The 17,779-nt window shown below is 42.2% G+C and overlaps 1 protein-coding gene across 1 annotated transcript in view; it reads left to right on the top strand.

Moving 5' to 3' along the window:
- The window catches only part of ZNF516 (zinc finger protein 516), a 124,705-nt gene extending 110,844 nt beyond the window's left edge, over nucleotides 1–13,861 (top strand). Inside the window, exons 6-8 of the mRNA XM_055799223.1 lie at nucleotides 3,353–3,423; nucleotides 6,601–6,680; nucleotides 7,477–13,861. Of these exons, the coding sequence (XP_055655198.1) occupies nucleotides 3,353–3,423; nucleotides 6,601–6,649 (120 nt within the window). The 3' untranslated portion in view covers nucleotides 6,650–6,680; nucleotides 7,477–13,861. The remainder of the gene's footprint in view (nucleotides 1–3,352; nucleotides 3,424–6,600; nucleotides 6,681–7,476) is intronic.
- The last annotated feature ends 3,918 nt before the right edge of the window (nucleotides 13,862–17,779 follow it).

Raw genomic sequence — 17,779 nt, 5'->3', positions numbered from 1 at the left:
CAGGTGAGCACTGAGGTGGCAGGGGAAGAAGCACCAAGTCTGTAAACCTGGCTGGGTGTTGACTCGGCCATGTTATGGCTGGTTTGGTAAATGTGGCTCCAGGGTGTACAGGTGGCTTGTAGGGCCTCTGATATTTTTTCATACTGCTTTTGGAAGATTTTTTTTGTAAGATTACAGTTTCCTTTATTATATAAAGGGCCTCTTAGGTAGGTGTCTGTCGGTGCTCGGTGTGTTATGGTAAGAGGTATTTTGCAATGCAGAAGCTGCACGTGGGTTGCCATGCAGAAGTGACTCTGAGCTGGGCTTGAGGGCAAATTCACTCTCTGCTCACCTCATTTAACTGGTTGAATGCCTTTATGCCGCCTGGCAAACGAATTGCTGCTTTGAGAAGTGAGGTGCAATGCACAGGGGACACACACAGTGCTCTAAAGTCATTACCTGCCATGGGGATGGGCCCAGGCACTCTTGGGTTTTAGTCAATCTGCCCTGAACTTCTGCTCTTACTGCAACCAAGATACGAAACAAGCGGTGCTGGCTAGGTGGTGGACATTGCTTGCCACAAGGGCAGGTAGGATGTGTAGGCAGTCTGGCTTCGGGCTGAGCCTAGGCCGCCTACCAGGGCAAGTTAGATGTGAGAGAGCAGGATTCCACAGCCCAGTTAAACGCATAGGTGTGTGGGAAGCTATGGAGGAGCCTCAGCCCGCACAGCTCCGCATAGTGCGGTGTGCTGGGCCACAGCAGTGCCTGAGGGGTGCGGTGACAATCTCTCCACTGGGCTGGTACAAAGGAAGAGTAGCTGCTCACTGCCCTACAGGCACTTGTAAGTTGTGTCCTTTGTATCCTTCCAAAAGATGCTCTAACAGGAGGATGTTGGGCTGAGTGGGGGTCTGTGGAGGCACAAGAACTTGACAATCTTAACTGGCCCAGGTAAATGTGGAAAGTTTGATACTTTGCTGTTTCTATAGAGCCTTTAATGGTGGTTTTTAATTATTCTTGTCTATCCGTGAGTCCATATCACTTCTGTACTGTTGGAAGGATGCAAGCTGTTTCTGGGAAGAGACTGAAAGCCTTTGGAGTTCTCCATCCTTTGCCAACGTTTAAAAAGGGCAAACTATCTTCTCCCCACCTGCATGTATTTGAAGCAACAGCATTAACTTCAAGGGGATTTTTGCATAGATGCATGGCTGATTGTAAGGACACATTTGTTTTCCAGTCTATGATGCACTGCACAGAAATTTGATATAGGCCTATTTACATAGTTATTTTATGAAGGGAAGGGGTTAGAACAGGGACTGCAGGACGATTGCAAAACGGTCCTGCTCCCTACCCACATCTGGGGAAACTGACACCCGTCCTAAAGCCAGGCTTTAGCTAAATGAAGAGATTAGTGTGAAGCTGATGTCATACATGAGCTCATAATGTTTTTAACTGAAGTTACTTGTTTTGGCAAAAAATCCCCCATCTTATTAAAAAAAAAAACCACCAAAAAAACCCCAACAAAAAACTTGCAATAAAGCAGTCTCAGAAGATGGAGGTAAACAGGTGTAGTTGTCCCAGTAAATCAATTGCAAAGAAGCAGTGAAAATGATACTTAATATACTTTAAATGATTTGGCTTTAGTATGGAAATGATACCAGTTGAAGTGAAAGCAATACTATCTACGTGGGAAAGTGGCATTGAAATATTCTTTCTTTCTGTCGCCTTTTGTCAATAGGAGAGGCTTGAATTATGCATTAGCAGGCTGTAGTTATGGAAGATAATACAGCAAGGTTATGAACCCAGAACAAAAGAAGGGGAAACTAGGTTCAACTTGGTAATATATCACTTGGAACATATATAAATGGTTATAATGCTTTGCACATTATAAAGGCAGTAGTCACATATTTAAATGAGAACAGAGCCATTGCTTCAAGATTTTCTTCAAATATTAATTTGGGCATTGTAATTAGTTCTTCTTGGGAAGCCTTGCAATGTTCAGTATGTTTAGAGTTTTTTGAAATATTCTAGGAAATTACTTTTAAGTAGATGTACTTGAGATGTAGGATTTTACATAGATACTGATTTGTAATCACATAAATGAAATTCTGAATTGCTGGCTGTGAACAGTCATCTCTTGAAATGGGTGCGATCTGTGGACAGAGATGGCCAAAGCAATACTAATTCTAAATACCAAATATTTGGAGGAGAAGCCGTAAGTGAAGAATTATTCACAGGATTTTTTTTTTTCACATCATTAATTTTTTTAATAATGTGCTTTGCTCCCTAAATTGACAAAGAGAAAGGGAAGCAAAAATCTGTCGGCTAATCAATTTGCTGTCTGCTGGTAGTTACAAAACGGCGCATTTCTGCAAAGCCTTTCCCCTGAGTGACATCCAGCTGCTGTTGCCTGCTGCATGCTGGTGCTTCTCCCAACCCTGGGATCTGCCCCAGCCCACGAGGCCTTGTCCACCCCTGCCATTGCAGGGTGCTTGTCTGCAGCAGTGGGGGAAACGGAGAAACCTGCACTTAAGCCTGACTTCATCAGCCCCGGGTTTATGGGTTATGTTGCTTTGTATATATACGGGAGGTGCACCGTTGCCAGGTTGGTTTTCTTTGGATCTAGAGGGTTGCTTTCCAGTTCTCAATGATGGAGCTGCACAGGGTGGGGAGACATACAGGGGGACAAGAGCTGCTGTTGAAACATCGTGTTTCCCAGTGATCAAAGGGATAGTTCAGCTGGTGATCCTCTGGGCCCGGGGGGATGGGGTGACCCTGAGAGTTTCCACAATGCCCTTGGCTGCCCCACCATGAGTGGCGCTTGGGCAGACGTTGGAGCTGGGTCCACTCAGAGTCCTTCTTCTTACCCACATGGAGCAGATTCGCTTCACAGTTGACATGGAGCGGGGAGGCTGCTGTAAGCCCATGGAGATACGGCCTTTCCTTTTCTTGTTCAGCTTTGGAGGCAGGTTGGAGCCTGGCTTCCCTGGTCTTCCGTGCTGGGCTATGGGCACCGCCAGCCCTCGCTGTGCTGCTGCCCGCGGGCACCCACACAGCCACCTCCTGCGCCCAGGTGTGCTCTGCTGCTGAGGCTGTCTGCCCTCCTCCTGCAGCGCAGGGAGGAAGGATTGCATGGGTTTTGTGCTGTTGCTAATAATGTAGCCAAAATTTAATTATTTTCTTAAGTAGGATATTTGTGTTTGGTTTTTTTTAAAAGAGAATTATGGACTTTGAAAACACAGTCTTCTGATGGCTGAAGCTGTTTACTAAATCAGTGAGAGACATCTGATGTGCACTCACAGTTCCCTGAGCTGTATCATTAAATAAGTATAAGTTAACCAACCTTCAGTCCACTGTTATTTGCTTTTAATCACAGCTGAGGAGCCGCTTAAGAAAACTCTTGGGAAAAGCAAACCGTTTCTTGAAGAGAGGAATAGGGAGTCCAAGGTAAGCATTTACCAGTTGCCAAGAATCTTTAGATCCATTTAGTGTCTCATTATTTGGTGAATAAACCACCTGGCATTGCTTAGAAAAACATCAGTATAATTCCTTTCCAAGACAGACCTAATTGTATAGCAGTGTGTGGCCATTATTTTCTTCCACACCCAATCTGAGACTGGGAGCGTATGCCATATAGTTTCATTCTCTTTTTGTTTCAAAAACAATGTCCTTAAAAATGAATAATTGTGGGGAAATGGTACTATGTTTGGCTACTCATGCTAACTGCCTTGCTTAAGAAAGGTGCCAGCTGAATCCTTACAAAAGAAGTAAAAATACACACACTTGCCCCAGCATTATTGTGCTTTGCAATGAATGGTATGATGAGGAAAACAGAGGAGACTTTGGTTTTGTCCTTTGTGCAGTTACTTTTTGGGCTGATAGATGAGGGCTCCATCATCTTGAATTAGTCATAAAGAAGTGTCTCATTTTCTTCCTCCGTGGTACACAGTTATAGACTCCCATGCACATAATCATGAAGACATGCAGCTCTTGGTTATGAGAGGAGAGGTAGGTCCTGACATTTGATCGTTCTCACTACTTGCAAATTTTGGAAACCGATTCTGAAGAGCGTTTGGTGGGAGCTGGCTGGGATGTTGCAGGGATATATGTTCCTTGATTTTATTTAGTTGAGGGACTACTGCATATTGCACTAGGCACGGAGGCTTTTTAAATTTGGGATTCACTCCTGGCATATGGTGCACTGGCAGTAATTAAGCCTGACAATCATGGATGCAGAGATCACTTTGAGTAAGTGATTTCCACGTGGAAGAAACAACATCTCAGAGCCACCTAGGGAAAGGGGTAAATGCATCTTTACCCTTATTGTATAGCCGATACCAGTAAAGAGCATAGCAGGGTTGAGTTCTCAGGCACTGATGTCCTGCAGGTGTGAAGGTCACAACTTCACCCTGCTGTTTGCTTTTGCCTGTGCCTGTCTCCTTGTTGCAGAGGTGTAGCTCCCACCAGTTGTTTTTTTTAGTGAGTTTCTGGTTTCAGGCATGCTCTGGGAGTGTTGGAAAATTGTGACCTGTGGAGGGTTGTTGGCTTTTTCCTGACTGTTGCAAGCTGCTGTGGGACACAACGTCCCTTGGAGCTCAGAATGGATGTGTAATAGAAAGCATGAGAACATACAGCCTGTGCAACCTCAGGGTGCACGGTCTTTGGTGCTAGTGTCCATCCATGAGAGGCTGGTGCTAATTTGCTTGCTACACAGCCAGAATCATGTTACAATTTTCATAAGATTTTTAGAAATTTCAAACTCTTGGAAATCTGTCAATTTAACAGAAGTAGTGCTTGGTCCATAAAACATAACACAGCTTAAAAGGGAATAGTGAGGATACAGACATTTTCTGGGCGAAAAGTAATTCAGAGCTTGGGTGGTTTCCGACCAGTTTTGGGTCTCCTGTAGACTAAGGAAAAAAGCTGCTGCTGCTTTCCATAAAAGTAGAAGCCTGTCCTTGCTTTTCATTTCCAGTACTTATTATTTTTACCACATTCATATTTTTATATTTTGCTTTTGGAAGACACAGGGATAGAATGATACTCCCTTCCCCCTGATCTGGCTGTGATTATCTAACATAAATCTCCCTTTATAATCTTATCACTGGGCAATTCAGTTATTTTAAATGTGAGCCTTCTTGCCCACTAATCAGTTCATCTTCAAGTTTTTAAAAGCGCTATTTCATAATTCTGCACATTCCAATTGCTTCTGAGTGTCCAGCCCAGCTCTGCCTTCACTTATTCCCTTCCCCTTCCTTTCTGACAAGGCAGACTCTTTCTCTCGCTCACAGTCTTTGCATTCCTTCCAAGTTGATGCACATAGTCATTTGTAATCAAGGCTGTAAATTGTATTTAAAGCTGTACTGCGCTATCCATGGATATCTGAATCATAAATGAGAGTATTGTCCTGCCTGTACTCTCACTTATTCTTTCAGCCGTAATGGATCCTTTCATTTGTGCTCAATTAGCTTTTCCACTCCCGCATTCAGACCCTGAAAGTTTCCACTCTTTTCTTCAGGTCTTGAATGCTGATGGTGTGGCCACGTTTGCCTCTACCACATAATTTGTTTAGCTCTTTTGTGCCACAGATTTCACTGAATATGGTTTGTTTGTTTTGACAAGTCCAAACACTGTGACTATATTGTGCCGTAATGTAAAAATGTTCCCGTTAATTACGGTTGGGGTGCTATGGCTCTCGGGTGGACCTCTTAGGTGCTTGGGCTTTTATGTCTCCAAGTTGAACGTAACCAGAATTTTTCTGGAAGAAAATAACTTTTCTAGAAGACTGGTTTGGGGTTGTTGGGTTTTTTTGTATTTTTTTTTTCTATTATTGTTGCTATTCTGATGGAACAGTGAGCCAAGTCACAGCAATCATGTGTCAGGAAGAGTCATTTTTAGAACAGCACCCCACAGTGTGCAAGCACACCAAGTCCTCTTCCTTTTGCTGCAGCCCCTGGCGCTGCAATGGCTCATCCTGCTGGTTTCCAGCCCCTTCCAGTGCCCGCTCTGCCCACCCAGTCCCAGGCACTAAACCTCGGGATGCCGGCTGCTCCCCTGGGACCTCAGCCCCATGCGCCATGCATATGGCTGCTGGGATCTGTAACGGTTTGTGCCACTGCCAGCGTGGCTTTTTATGTTTGCTGACATCTCCAAAGGTGGAATTAGAGAGAGTCTTCTTGTGAGAGAGTGTTTCCTTTTCCCTTCACGTTTCCACCCCCGCTTATTTTTCCTTTTCTTTTTTTTTCTGTCTTTGTTTTCTGAAAAGAAAAAAAAAAGCAAAACTCAGAGAAAATTAGCCAGCTTCACTTCCTTGCTTTGTACTACAAAATGAGCACATACTTTTTCAATGTGATCAGACAGGTTTTATTTCCTTTCTTGTTCCACAAATGTGGCCTGATTTTTTTTTTTTAATTGATCTTAATTTCTGTTTTGAAAGTGATTTTAGGGGAATTATCTTTCACTCTGAACCAAACTGGCATGTTTAAATAAATGTTTCTCTTCTGTGCTGAGCCTTGCGATAATGTTGCAGGCAGGGGAACTGACATTTGTTTGAAACTAACATATCAGAAATTATTTTGAGATCATCTTCCCCTTGGAAGACAATCATGACTTTTTTTTTTCCAGGACTGTCCGTAGATGGAGAAGGAATCTATTTGGATTCTGTTTTGGATGAAGTTTGTCCTTAATATTTGTGAAGGTTACTGGTAGGTTTAAACTGAATATGATGGAGGAACTAACCTCTACTTTATTTCTCTTGCTATAGGTAGGCATCCCTGTAAAATTCCCTAAACTGTACTCTAAAGTTTTCCTATCCCAGGATACTCTAGAATTAAAAAATAAATTAAAAAAAACCACACCAAAACACTGTATCTGACATTAAAATGAAGTGTGTTTCACTTTGTGTGTAACACAAAAGACAGGGAGGGAGCAGGACAAAGACAGTGGAGGTGTTAGGATATTCATCTGGGATGTGAATCTGGAAGCAGGCCAGGAAAATACACCAGCTAGTAAGACCTTTGTTGATTCGCATTTGGTGGGGAGGCTTTAGGGAAAGAACTCTGCCCCTCAGTCTCACCAGTAAGAGATGACCAATTTAAGCAATAAAATATCATGCTTGGGGCCCTACATCAAGGGCACCAGAGTTTGTTGGGCAGAACTTTCTAGAGCAGTCAACTTTAACATTAACACCTTCATGAACATCAAATGTAGTTATATTGTCTTTTCATATTTAGGGATATCCAAAGCATAGGCTTCAAGCCTTTTTTTTTTTTTTTTTTTCCTTTCTTGCTTTTCCCCCAGCTAGAATGGACTCGGAAACTCCCCCAGACCTCATTTATCTGACACTTTTCATTTTACAGCTCTCAAATGTTTAATTTTTGTGAATCCACAATCTTTATAGATCCCCAAAGAGACCTATGTAACTAACAAAAACATAACATAGCTATTCAAATCCTTTATATATATATGTATAAAAATCTCAGTTGCCATTCTTTTTTCTAGACACCTTTCTCGTTGTGGGACTCTACTCATCTATACAGAAAACCCAATCTGAAATCCTATCCTTTCCTCCTGAAAGGAGGGTCAATGTGTGCCTCTGCTGATACAGACTTTTTCCACATAAACTGACCTTGTGCAGCATTTCTACTTAGTGAATTAAAATCAGTGGAGAGAGCCAGCCGTGTACAAGTCTCAGTGGCCTCATTTTATTATATGTACTTTAAGTATAGACTGTTAAGGAGGAACATGGCTTGAATGACGGTGAATAGTGATTCAGGCAGACAAAGCACAATGGAATCACTCGGTTCATCTCCTGATCTGCAGAATTCCATGGCTGCAGGTCCTGACCCATCCTTCCTCTTTGTGCATCTGTAGCCTGCACTTATGATTTACATCTACTCTCCAGAGTTACTGCCATTTGTGCATCGCATACTGCAGTCATAACATCTAATATTGCTATCAATGTATTGTTTTTCTTTGGTTTCCCTCTTCTCAGTCCAGAAGGTCACCGTCCTTCATCACAACAGATGTGTACCAATGTGGTAATCGTTGGTGACCTAACACACTCCAGTGAGGCAGCTTGCTCTGAACACAGGTTTGGATTTCTACGTGTTTTTTATTCCCTTGTATCCCAAGTCTCCACAGTTTAAGGATGGGCTGAGAGGGAGGTAGATGGAGGTCAGGGGAAGAGAACAACGGAAGGAAAATGCGATGTAAATCAACAAGCATCGTTATCAGCAGCATGCCAGAAGTGCATTAGAGGGACTTGTTTGTAAGGAAGTCTGAACCTGGCTGGTGATATGGAAGAGAGCATCTTGGGTTTTTTGGGAAGTGGTCAGACACTGGAGGAAAACCAAAGTGATCCATTCCTGGCTGCACCTGTGCTGTTTGAAATCCCACTTGTGCCTGTTTCCTTTGGTGTACGTCCTTTGGGCCCATACCAACCTGAAATTGTCTGGAAGCAAAGCAGAAGCTGTTGAGATATAAAAATGCCCATTTTGCACTTTCAAACTAACACTGCCAGTACGCTGTAAATGCTAGCTGTCCGTTACCCCCATGCACAGAGGTGCAGTGGCACGTGCTGCACCCTGTGCTTCCACTGACCAGAGACCTCCAGGAGGTCTTGAACCAGAGATCATAGAATTATTTAGGTTCGAAAAGACCTTTAAGATCATCAAGACACCATTAACCTAGCACTGCCAAGATGAGACATTAAGGATGGATTTTCTTCTCCAAGAAGTGGTGAGACTCTTACTATTATTTTATCGTTGTGTTTTGGTATTTAATATACAAGGACTTGACAAAGTACTACTGTATAATCCTCTAACAATACCCATTTTGTCCCATAAAATTATTATATCCAGCCTTAAAATGTTAAATATGTCACCATTAGGGTAGAGTGTCATAAAATTCAGTTTATAATATTAAAACTCAAAAATGACACAATGTTATCAATTACATTCCTTGGTAATCAACTATCTTCATTTTTCTTTAATTTTGCATTTTAGTATAACAAATTGAGATTAAAACTGCAGCCTCCGGTCTCTTGGAGGTGAATGGCAGTAAAGTTACAAGTAAAGTGATAAGAAAACAAATCATATGGAAATCTAATATTTAATAACATTTCAGACAGATCACAGAGATTTAAGACCCTGTGCTGTAACCAGCATTGGATCAGGGCAGATATGCTAGTAATTGCAGAGGGAAATTCTCTCATCTCCTTGAAATAAATGCAGATCATCGGTGGAAGGCTGGAAATATGCTGAACAGCTAGTATAAAACTGAGATGTCTTTCTGGTAGGATTTTTTAAGATTTCTGTTATGCTCCCAGAACACAGACATTGGTGTTACATTGTTTGTTTTTAACTGGGGAATTCGTATATTCCCCGTTCCCATCCATTCCCCGTCACCTTTCCAGCTGGTGCTGTGGTATTGCACATCTTTCATCTGGACTCTTACATTTCTTGAACAAATGTAGGGAAAACTTCCCTAAAAGTGAAAAAAAACCCAAACACCCACAAACCCACAAAAGACCTTTAAATGCTTTTATGCATTTCTACTTATTTTCTACCTTTTTATATATCTTTATCCTGTATTTTATTTTTATAATACCAGAATGTAACAAAATTGTATTTTTTTCAGCTCGTAAAGGACAAGATCTCCTTTTGAAAATTTGTTCAACCGACAATGAGCTGATGGCCAAGTTGCACAATAATGCAAAAAAAAAAAAAAAAAAAAGTTACACTTGAGTTAGCGGGGCTTTCTTTGCACGTAATGTACATATCAATTACTTAGTGATGCATTATACGGTATAATCTAATTCAGCATGTCAAACTTTTCAACCCAATTTATAAATTCAGCTGCATCAGCCTCTGCATCATTTACACCAAGTAATTTTTAGCTTCTCTAGAAATCAGCTCCTATGGAAAAAAATGGCTAGATTTATTGTATGTGTTATACTCTGGGACCTAGTTTGCTCAGTGAGCAAAATGAATGCAGTGAGTTTCACACAGTAGAACTCGATATTGTATTTTGTATGCTGAGCCTTTTTCTTTCTTTTCTCTCTCCCTCTTTCTTTCTCTATTTTCCCCCCTCTCCAATAGAGCTATCCAGTCTTGAATATGTCAGTGTGCCTTGAATGTGCAGTCACATTCTGAGGTATGTCTTTGAACTCTTCAATGGTGCTTTGCATTTCTTTGAGAGCTTTTATGGGAAGGAAATAGAGAAATGTGGACTAAAATGCCGTGCAGTTGTCTCATTATTTCTCTTCCATTTAAAAAAAAAAAAAAAAAAAAAGATTTAGTTTTTGTTAGACAGGGACACCTCCATTGCATAGTATATTCAGCATCCACTGTGCATGGCTCCATACTGATAACTTGCAGACAGCATGGGGTATGGCGTACCAATTTAGAAGGCCAAGACAATAGTCCTGTATCTGCTCCGAAGAAAGAAATTATCACCCCCAGCTAGCAATTACTTTGACAAAAGGATAAATTGATTTTCAACATATATTTCATTCTTGGCCATTATACTAAATTTTATTTTTTAAAATAGCAACCCCCCCCAAAAAAAAACCTAGAGAAAGATGAATACTAATGGCTAGTAATCAGAGGATAATAAAGTGTGACCAGAAAAATTAGAAGCTCCCCTGCAGCTCTAATTAAGCCAGTAGGACACATATCTGCGGAAGGATGGCAGAATGGGACCTGTACGTACATGCTCCTCTTTCGGGCAGGATTCTGTCACCCTTCCTCAGGCAGCGTAAGGGTTTGGTACCTCAGCGGTCACAAGCAGCAGGCAGTTGTGTGGGGTCATAGGGCGGCATTTGGCAAGTTCCAGCTGGAAAAGTGGGTGCCTCACCACCCGACACACAGCGCACAGGCTGCCCTCACCCGTCCCCGTACCGTGGGGGTGTTAAGTCTGGGTGCTACCAGCCAGAGAGAGATAAATTAAAGATATTTAAGGAGAGATTTCACAAAGGGTTATTCTGGTACATAAAAAGGGAAGCCAATAAAAGTGGTACAGAGGAGTACTCATAGAGATTGTACTAATATATTTTATGAGGTGTCTTTTAATTAAATTTACAGTTTTACAGATTTTATTTCTACGTGTGTTCAGCATGAAGAGGAAAGGGGACAGTCTGAGATAGTTTTTCTAGAATTGAGGCAAAATTTTTCCTCGTAGTTGCAAATATATCCTTTGCTCAGTGACTATGTTTATCTTTTAAGTGGTGGGGAGTATGGGTTTACTATCTCAGTTAATTCTCTGCTCTAACACCCATAAAGTGTAATGCATTAAACAAGTTTCATTTTTAAAATCTATTTTGCACATGCCCTTTTGACAGAGACATTCCACAAGCAGATATCTTTTTATACTGTACTTGGGGCACAGCATCTGACAGATCACTGTATAACCTGAAGTAAAAGTATTGGTGTAAAATACAGGACTGTATACATGGGATTTAATCCAGAGCACTCAGCCAAAAGAAATACTGAACCACTGCTAAATCATCCTAATGAGTTAAGTATTGTGTGTGGTTTTGTTATTTTAAGCAAATGCACTCGTATTTGTTTCTGGAACTGTAAGGGATCAGTCAAGCAAATGTTTCCGTGAAAGGAAAAAAAAAATTGTTCGTAAAACTTACACTGCCTTACTTTCTTGGTGGCAAAGTATTTAAAATAATTGTTCAATGAAAGACTAAACATTTTCTTGGAAAAGTCATTTAACTCAAGAATTAGCCATATAGGGTGTCCACTTCACTGTGCAAAATAATAAACTCCATTCCTTCTTTTTCTGTTTTAGCTTTAATACATAGCCATCTTCATAAATTCCATATGTTACATATAACTAGGCATTTTCATTTGAAAAAAACCCCAGCAACCCAAACCTACAAAGAATTAGGCTTGCAGGTCTAAGAAAAACATTTGCCTGGTGTCCAGTTTAAATTGAGGTTGAGGGGGTGGAGGGAGGGGCGAGGTAAGAAGGAAACGGTGCATTTCAGCCCAGGCTCACCGTTGGGTTGCCAAAACAGGGGCTTCCACTGGGAACAAACAGAACGGCCTCGGCCTTTACGCTCTTCTCCAGTTTTCTGTGGGTGTAGGGATTAAGTAACTACTGCAGTTCATACACGGTTTCCTTCCCAGATGTGAAACATCTCCCAGACAGCTTGGCTGGGAGGTTTGGAAACATCTGCTGCTCTCTCTTCTCCCATCCCCACCTCCCAGTCATCCAGATTGCGATGGGTATAATAATGGGAAACAAAAGGGGTAGTAATTCCTGGGTATTATCATTGTTTGCTTTTGAAGAGAAGTTTCTTTTCATGCTTTGCACTTGCTCCTGTGGGTAGTGAAACAAGGAGGCATAAACACAGCAGTGTTTAGCAGGGGTAACTGGTGGGTAACACGCCTTCAAAATTACTCTGGTTGGTAGGAGGGCCTCCAGCCAAGGACCATTTGATGTGCAACCTGGGGCAGTGGGGGGGCACAGCAAAACCAACTTTGTTGTATTTTTTGAGGTCTCTCAAATCTTGGCTCACTCAGAAAAACAGTTCATTACAGGTGTAATTTAGGGCAGTCACACGTGTGACCCAGTGACCCGGGGGTTCTCCCATCAGCCGTGTGTTGCTGGAGTCCATCAAGCTGGGACCGTGCCATCTCCCGGTTTTGAAATGCCACCCATGATCTCAACTGTCCATTAATCAAGGATTGTCCTTTGGAAAAGCCTTCAGATGGTCATTTATGGCAATGTGTGAGACTCACAGGAACAGAAGAGAAGGACCCTCCCTACTGCAGGCTACAGCCTTTTCCTTAGTGGTCACCAGGCAGTCTCAGTCCCAGCAGCACTGGTTTGCACATACACAGAATGTAAATACGTTGTTCTGGCTGGATTTCCTGAGTTCACATCCCTCCCCTCCAAAAAAAACCCCTCAACCCAACCACTTTAGAAGATATTTCACTGAGCAGCACCTATAAATAAATGATTTAAGGGATTTTTCACTCTACAATACAGAAAGACCAAATCCACTATAGAACTGTTTTTTTGCTTTTTCTTATAAATCTTTAGTATTTAAAAATTACAAAAAGGCACCATTCTGTTTACAGGATTTTTTATTTTTTTTTACATAATACTTCTCACCTCTTTGAGATAAAATACACTTCAGCTAAGTGTCTTATTGGTGTATTTTTTTCCAGCTGTAGCCATACAGCATAGCTGTAGCCATTTGGCATAGATGTCACCACTTCCAAAGAGTGGAGGCCTGTAAACACAGAGAGTGTGGTTTCAGTTTTATCATTACGGGCTAAGGCAGTGTGTCCATTACCAACAGCTGGAAAATGAGACAATGACTAAAAGTGGCATTATTGTGTTTCTCATGGATGTTTTACTAGGAAAGTTCAGAGAGGGGGAGACACTTGTGATAGAGACAGCTCAACAGAGATTTTTTGCTTGGTGTCACATGATAGTTTTAAAAAAATTCTGCAAAGAGATGTCAGAGGTGAGCCAAACAGCTTGAATCTAGTGCAAAAATCAATGCACACAAATTGTTTAGGTCCCAGTTCTGCGCTACGATATGTGTGTATGCCTACAAATTATAAATAAAACTGACAAATCATGCCTTTGGCGTTTGTCACCTACTTTATCTCTGCCACAGGTTTCTGTCTCGAAGTGAGGTCAGTAGATGTTTGCATAGCTACCGTAACCTCCTCTTTGCAGGAGGAGACAGCAGAGCCCTGGCAGGACCCGGTGTTGCAGGCAGTTTAGAGAGGGTGATTGCCTCTCCCCTGTCTCTGTTTGTTCACCTATGCTACAGCCTGCTCTCCTGAGCAGCTTCGCTCTCAGCCTTCTGCTGAGTAAGGCTATTTCTACACGGCACCTTTTTCAGGCAGAAGCACCCACGCTGCCCCACGCTGGGCTGACCAAAAGGCCACCACCAGCCTGAGCTCAGCCCTGCAGGCAGGTTGGCCACTGTGTGCAGCCCTGATAAACCGCCTGCAGGCTGGCCTGCCGGGAGGGACAGCAAGTCAAGCTGTGGCAGCTCAGGTAGAGGCAGAAAACGCTTGTGTAAGCCAGACAAACATCACAGAGGCTGTGTCTCGACTCTGCTCCGGTTTCCACACTTTAACGCCTTCTTTAGTGTTATGGCTCTAAGTGAAAGTTAACGTTGATTATGCGGCCAGGACATATTATGTTACTTGACTGTCAGGCGCTAAATGCATTTGCAGTATGGTATTTGATTATAAAATGTTAACAGCGTTTGTGGTATTGCTACAGATCCCAACTACTAACAAGGCTTTACTGTGCCAGTCGTTTTACAAATCTGGAGTAAAAGACAGTCCTTGTCTCTGAGACTGTGAAGTTTAAAGAGAGACGTGTCTGAGTACTAAGCATACGCATAGAGAAACTCAGTAACTTGCCTGAAGTCTTAATAGCCAGTCAGTGCGAAAGCTAGGGATAAAAAACATGTTCCCTGGGCCCTGGTCATGCTGTGCTCACTTGATCACTTCATTTTTAAATAAACCTCGTGTTTAAAGTGCTGTTTATGACTGTGGTTCCAAGGGAAGTTGATAAGGTCAATGCACAAGCACCTAAGACAGAAGAGAGTTATCTTTGAAGGCGCCGTAGTGCACAGGCACTGCAAACATGGGCAGGGGTGGCGAATTTTGAAGAATGGTGGTATAATAAACTGAGTTAACCTGTGAAGTGGGGAAAATATCAGACCTTCTTGTCTGAGCAAGTGTCAGGATGTGGGGGAGTAATGAAGCAGAGGAGAGAAAAGCACAGGGGAGAACATACGGATGTGTCTTCTGCTCTCACAGTCACAGGGGACGGGTTGCGGCATTCTGAAACACAGTGAAATGTGCTGCAGCTGTAAGGCAGACGATCAGAATAATCCACTAAAATCTATATGCATATATGGAGATATAAGTGTCTGTATATACAAGCACAGAACGTTCATTTATGGTAGAAAGTTCATTAAAATTGTATTTAATTTTATGTCTTTATTTAGTTGAGAATATGTAATTCACATTCAAGTTCCAACAGAAGCTAAAAATATCTCATCTAGCTAAATCACAGTGGGTGTCTGGTACTTCAAAACTGCATGAGTAACCGATGGGACATGGTAGCGATCTGGTGGCAGCTTTTCTCTGTTCTGACCCCAACAGTGGCTCCTCCTGTTCAGGATCAGGGACGGACCAGCACTTGAATTTATTTATCACCTTCAGTTTTAACATTTACAATGTATCAAATATTTTCCTGAATATTGTACTTTTATGTAACAAGGTTTTAAGGAAAATATTTAAAGGGTAGAGGATTTACTCAAGGAAGAGATAACAAATATGGTATTTATCTTAACAAAATTATATCTAAATTAAATTCATTTTCTTCGTATTATTTGTAACCATGCAACATGGGATTAAGTCTTCTGTTGCTGAAGTGGGTCAAAAAGCATTCCCTGACTTCTATGTAAACAAATGGTTTCCTTTGGTCTCATTTTAGCAAAACATTTTTGTTCCAGCTTAACTAGAAGTGGGCTAGAGGCCTGTTGGTGTTCCACGTCTGAAGTTGGTGTAAAAGCTTTGATGAATGCAGATTAACTGCTTAACTAGTAGAAGAAAGCAGCTTCTCTTACAAATTGTTTGAGTTGGTCACCTTTTCTATCACTGGCCCGTGTGGAACAGAGTTTGTGGTGTCAGTCGAGTTCTCTTTCTTTGTGTTATCAAAACAATCTCCGTTTTGGAGTGTTGCTCCCTTGAATTTTGAATAAATGTACATACCACAGGCAGCCAGAAGTCGTCAGGCTCAAGGGTATGCCTTCCTACTTGTGCTGACAAACAGCTAGAATAAGTGAAGGGGTGCCCATCTGCCACCTGTTCTTTTCAACCAACCATGTGAGAAAGTTTGCTTTCAACACGGTTTTACTGCTTTGATCCCATTCCTTCATGTCTTTTACTGCTTCTTACTTTCTATTCTCTATTACTTGTCATTGTTTCCCATTATTAATCCTTCCTTACCCTTGATATGTCCCCCAGGGCTCTTATTCTGTGGGTGGTGAGCACTGTCCCATGCATGAAACTTCTTTTGTCATCAGGGGATGACTGATGAGTTTTTTCTGAAATCCCATGAAAGCTCAGAAAACTAGCTCTCATCTGTGTCCCTGTAGAGCAACCCTGACACTTACTAGTGTGCTTTTTATGTGTTTACTCTAGGTATTAAAGTGCGCTGGGGCATGCTGGGGCAGTGCCGCATCTGGATGAGAGTGGCAGAGATCCTTTCTTGTGCATTTCAGGCTCCCTCTGTGTAGGCCAGGTGTACCAGATACTCTGTTCACCTGGCAGTGTCCTGCCTCCTACAACCTGACTACAATGTTGGAAAATTGGTAGCATTTCAGGCTTTCAAACCATGAACAGGGGGCATGGCTAGACCCGTGATGTTATTTTCAGCCTGTCCTGCAGCTGAACATTCTCCACCTCAGATTCCCATAGAAAATGTCCTTAGCTTTGCTTCTGAGCTCATGTGATTGTTGGCTCTGCGTCATACCCTTTTCCAATCCTGCAGAATGGAAAAATGGTATCTGCCTTTCCTTTGGTTCTGCTGCGCATTTGGATACGTGGAAAGTAAAATAAGACGAGGCACACATGATTCCACCCCACTGAGTTTGGTATCCCTGGGGGCTTGTGAAGCCTGATCAACGAAGGTACCCATGCCAGAACCTGCTGTTGCAGGAAAATGACATTTCCTAGGTAGGTATTCCAGACAGACTTCTGCCTGTCACAGATAGGCTTTTTGATATCTCTTATGATGGAAAAGGTATTGCTCCTTTGTAGTAAGAAAGATGGAGCCAAAGGATCAGTTGTTCTTCTTGGAGTATGACTAGACCTGTGTTCTCAATTTCAGCTCCTAATGCCTTGAAATACTTTCTCAAATTTAAAAGAAACCAAGTTTACTATCACCTCAGATACAGTTCATGTGTCAGTAGTCTCTCCCCATTGCTGCCCATCTGAAGGTGAGATTGTGTCCTTCTGCTCCCCTGGAGCGTGGGTTGGTTCCAAGCCATTGCAGCAAATCACCCCAATGTGGAGTCTCTCTGCTCTTTATGGCTGAGTTCAGTTTAAACCAGGAGATACATTTAAATGCTTGACCTCCTTCCTCCAGATCTGCAGCCTCCGGATGAAACAATGCACAGCTGTGACATCAAAATTCAAGTTTTATACTCGGGAGGCCAGGCCATTCAGATGTTTTCAACTTGTTGCAGACAGGTGAAAGAGTACCTACAGAACTGGGCAATCATTTGGTTATTAAGACATGTCATAGACCTGCAGAGGTGGTGTCCTCTTTGTTGACTACGGATCAGTCTGCCAAAGCTCTGTCCATGCAGGGAGCATCCCTCCAGACTGTGTCTCTCATTGATATTCACAGGACATCAAGAAATTCCTCTCACATCTGAGCTTATGAAACACTGAGACATCCAGAAATAATGCTGGATTTGGCAGGGAGGTGGCTGAAGTTGCTCTTTGAACAAAGAATTTTGATACTGACTTCCAAGTGCCACCTCTCAATTGGATTGTAAATTGAAGGGAACTGGGGGCCAAAGATGTCTACCAACCCATATGCATGGCCATATATTTATTTAGTGTAAGGAGGTAGACCCTAAATACTTGTTTTGGAAAATTTAGGGTGAAAATGTCTCCAGCTTTAGCTAGAGGGGACATAAACCCACTCAAAGTCAAAGTGTGTGTGTGGAAAGTGCCCCTGTCAAGTATTTTGGTTGCTGTGTATTCACTGGCACTCACTGACATCTGAATTAACT

Source organism: Falco peregrinus, chromosome 3 (assembly GCF_023634155.1).
Source record: "Falco peregrinus isolate bFalPer1 chromosome 3, bFalPer1.pri, whole genome shotgun sequence".
Lineage (NCBI taxonomy): Eukaryota > Metazoa > Chordata > Aves > Falconiformes > Falconidae > Falco > Falco peregrinus.
The sequence above is the reverse complement of the archived record's forward strand: the minus strand, read 5'-3'. Positions and strand labels throughout refer to the sequence as shown.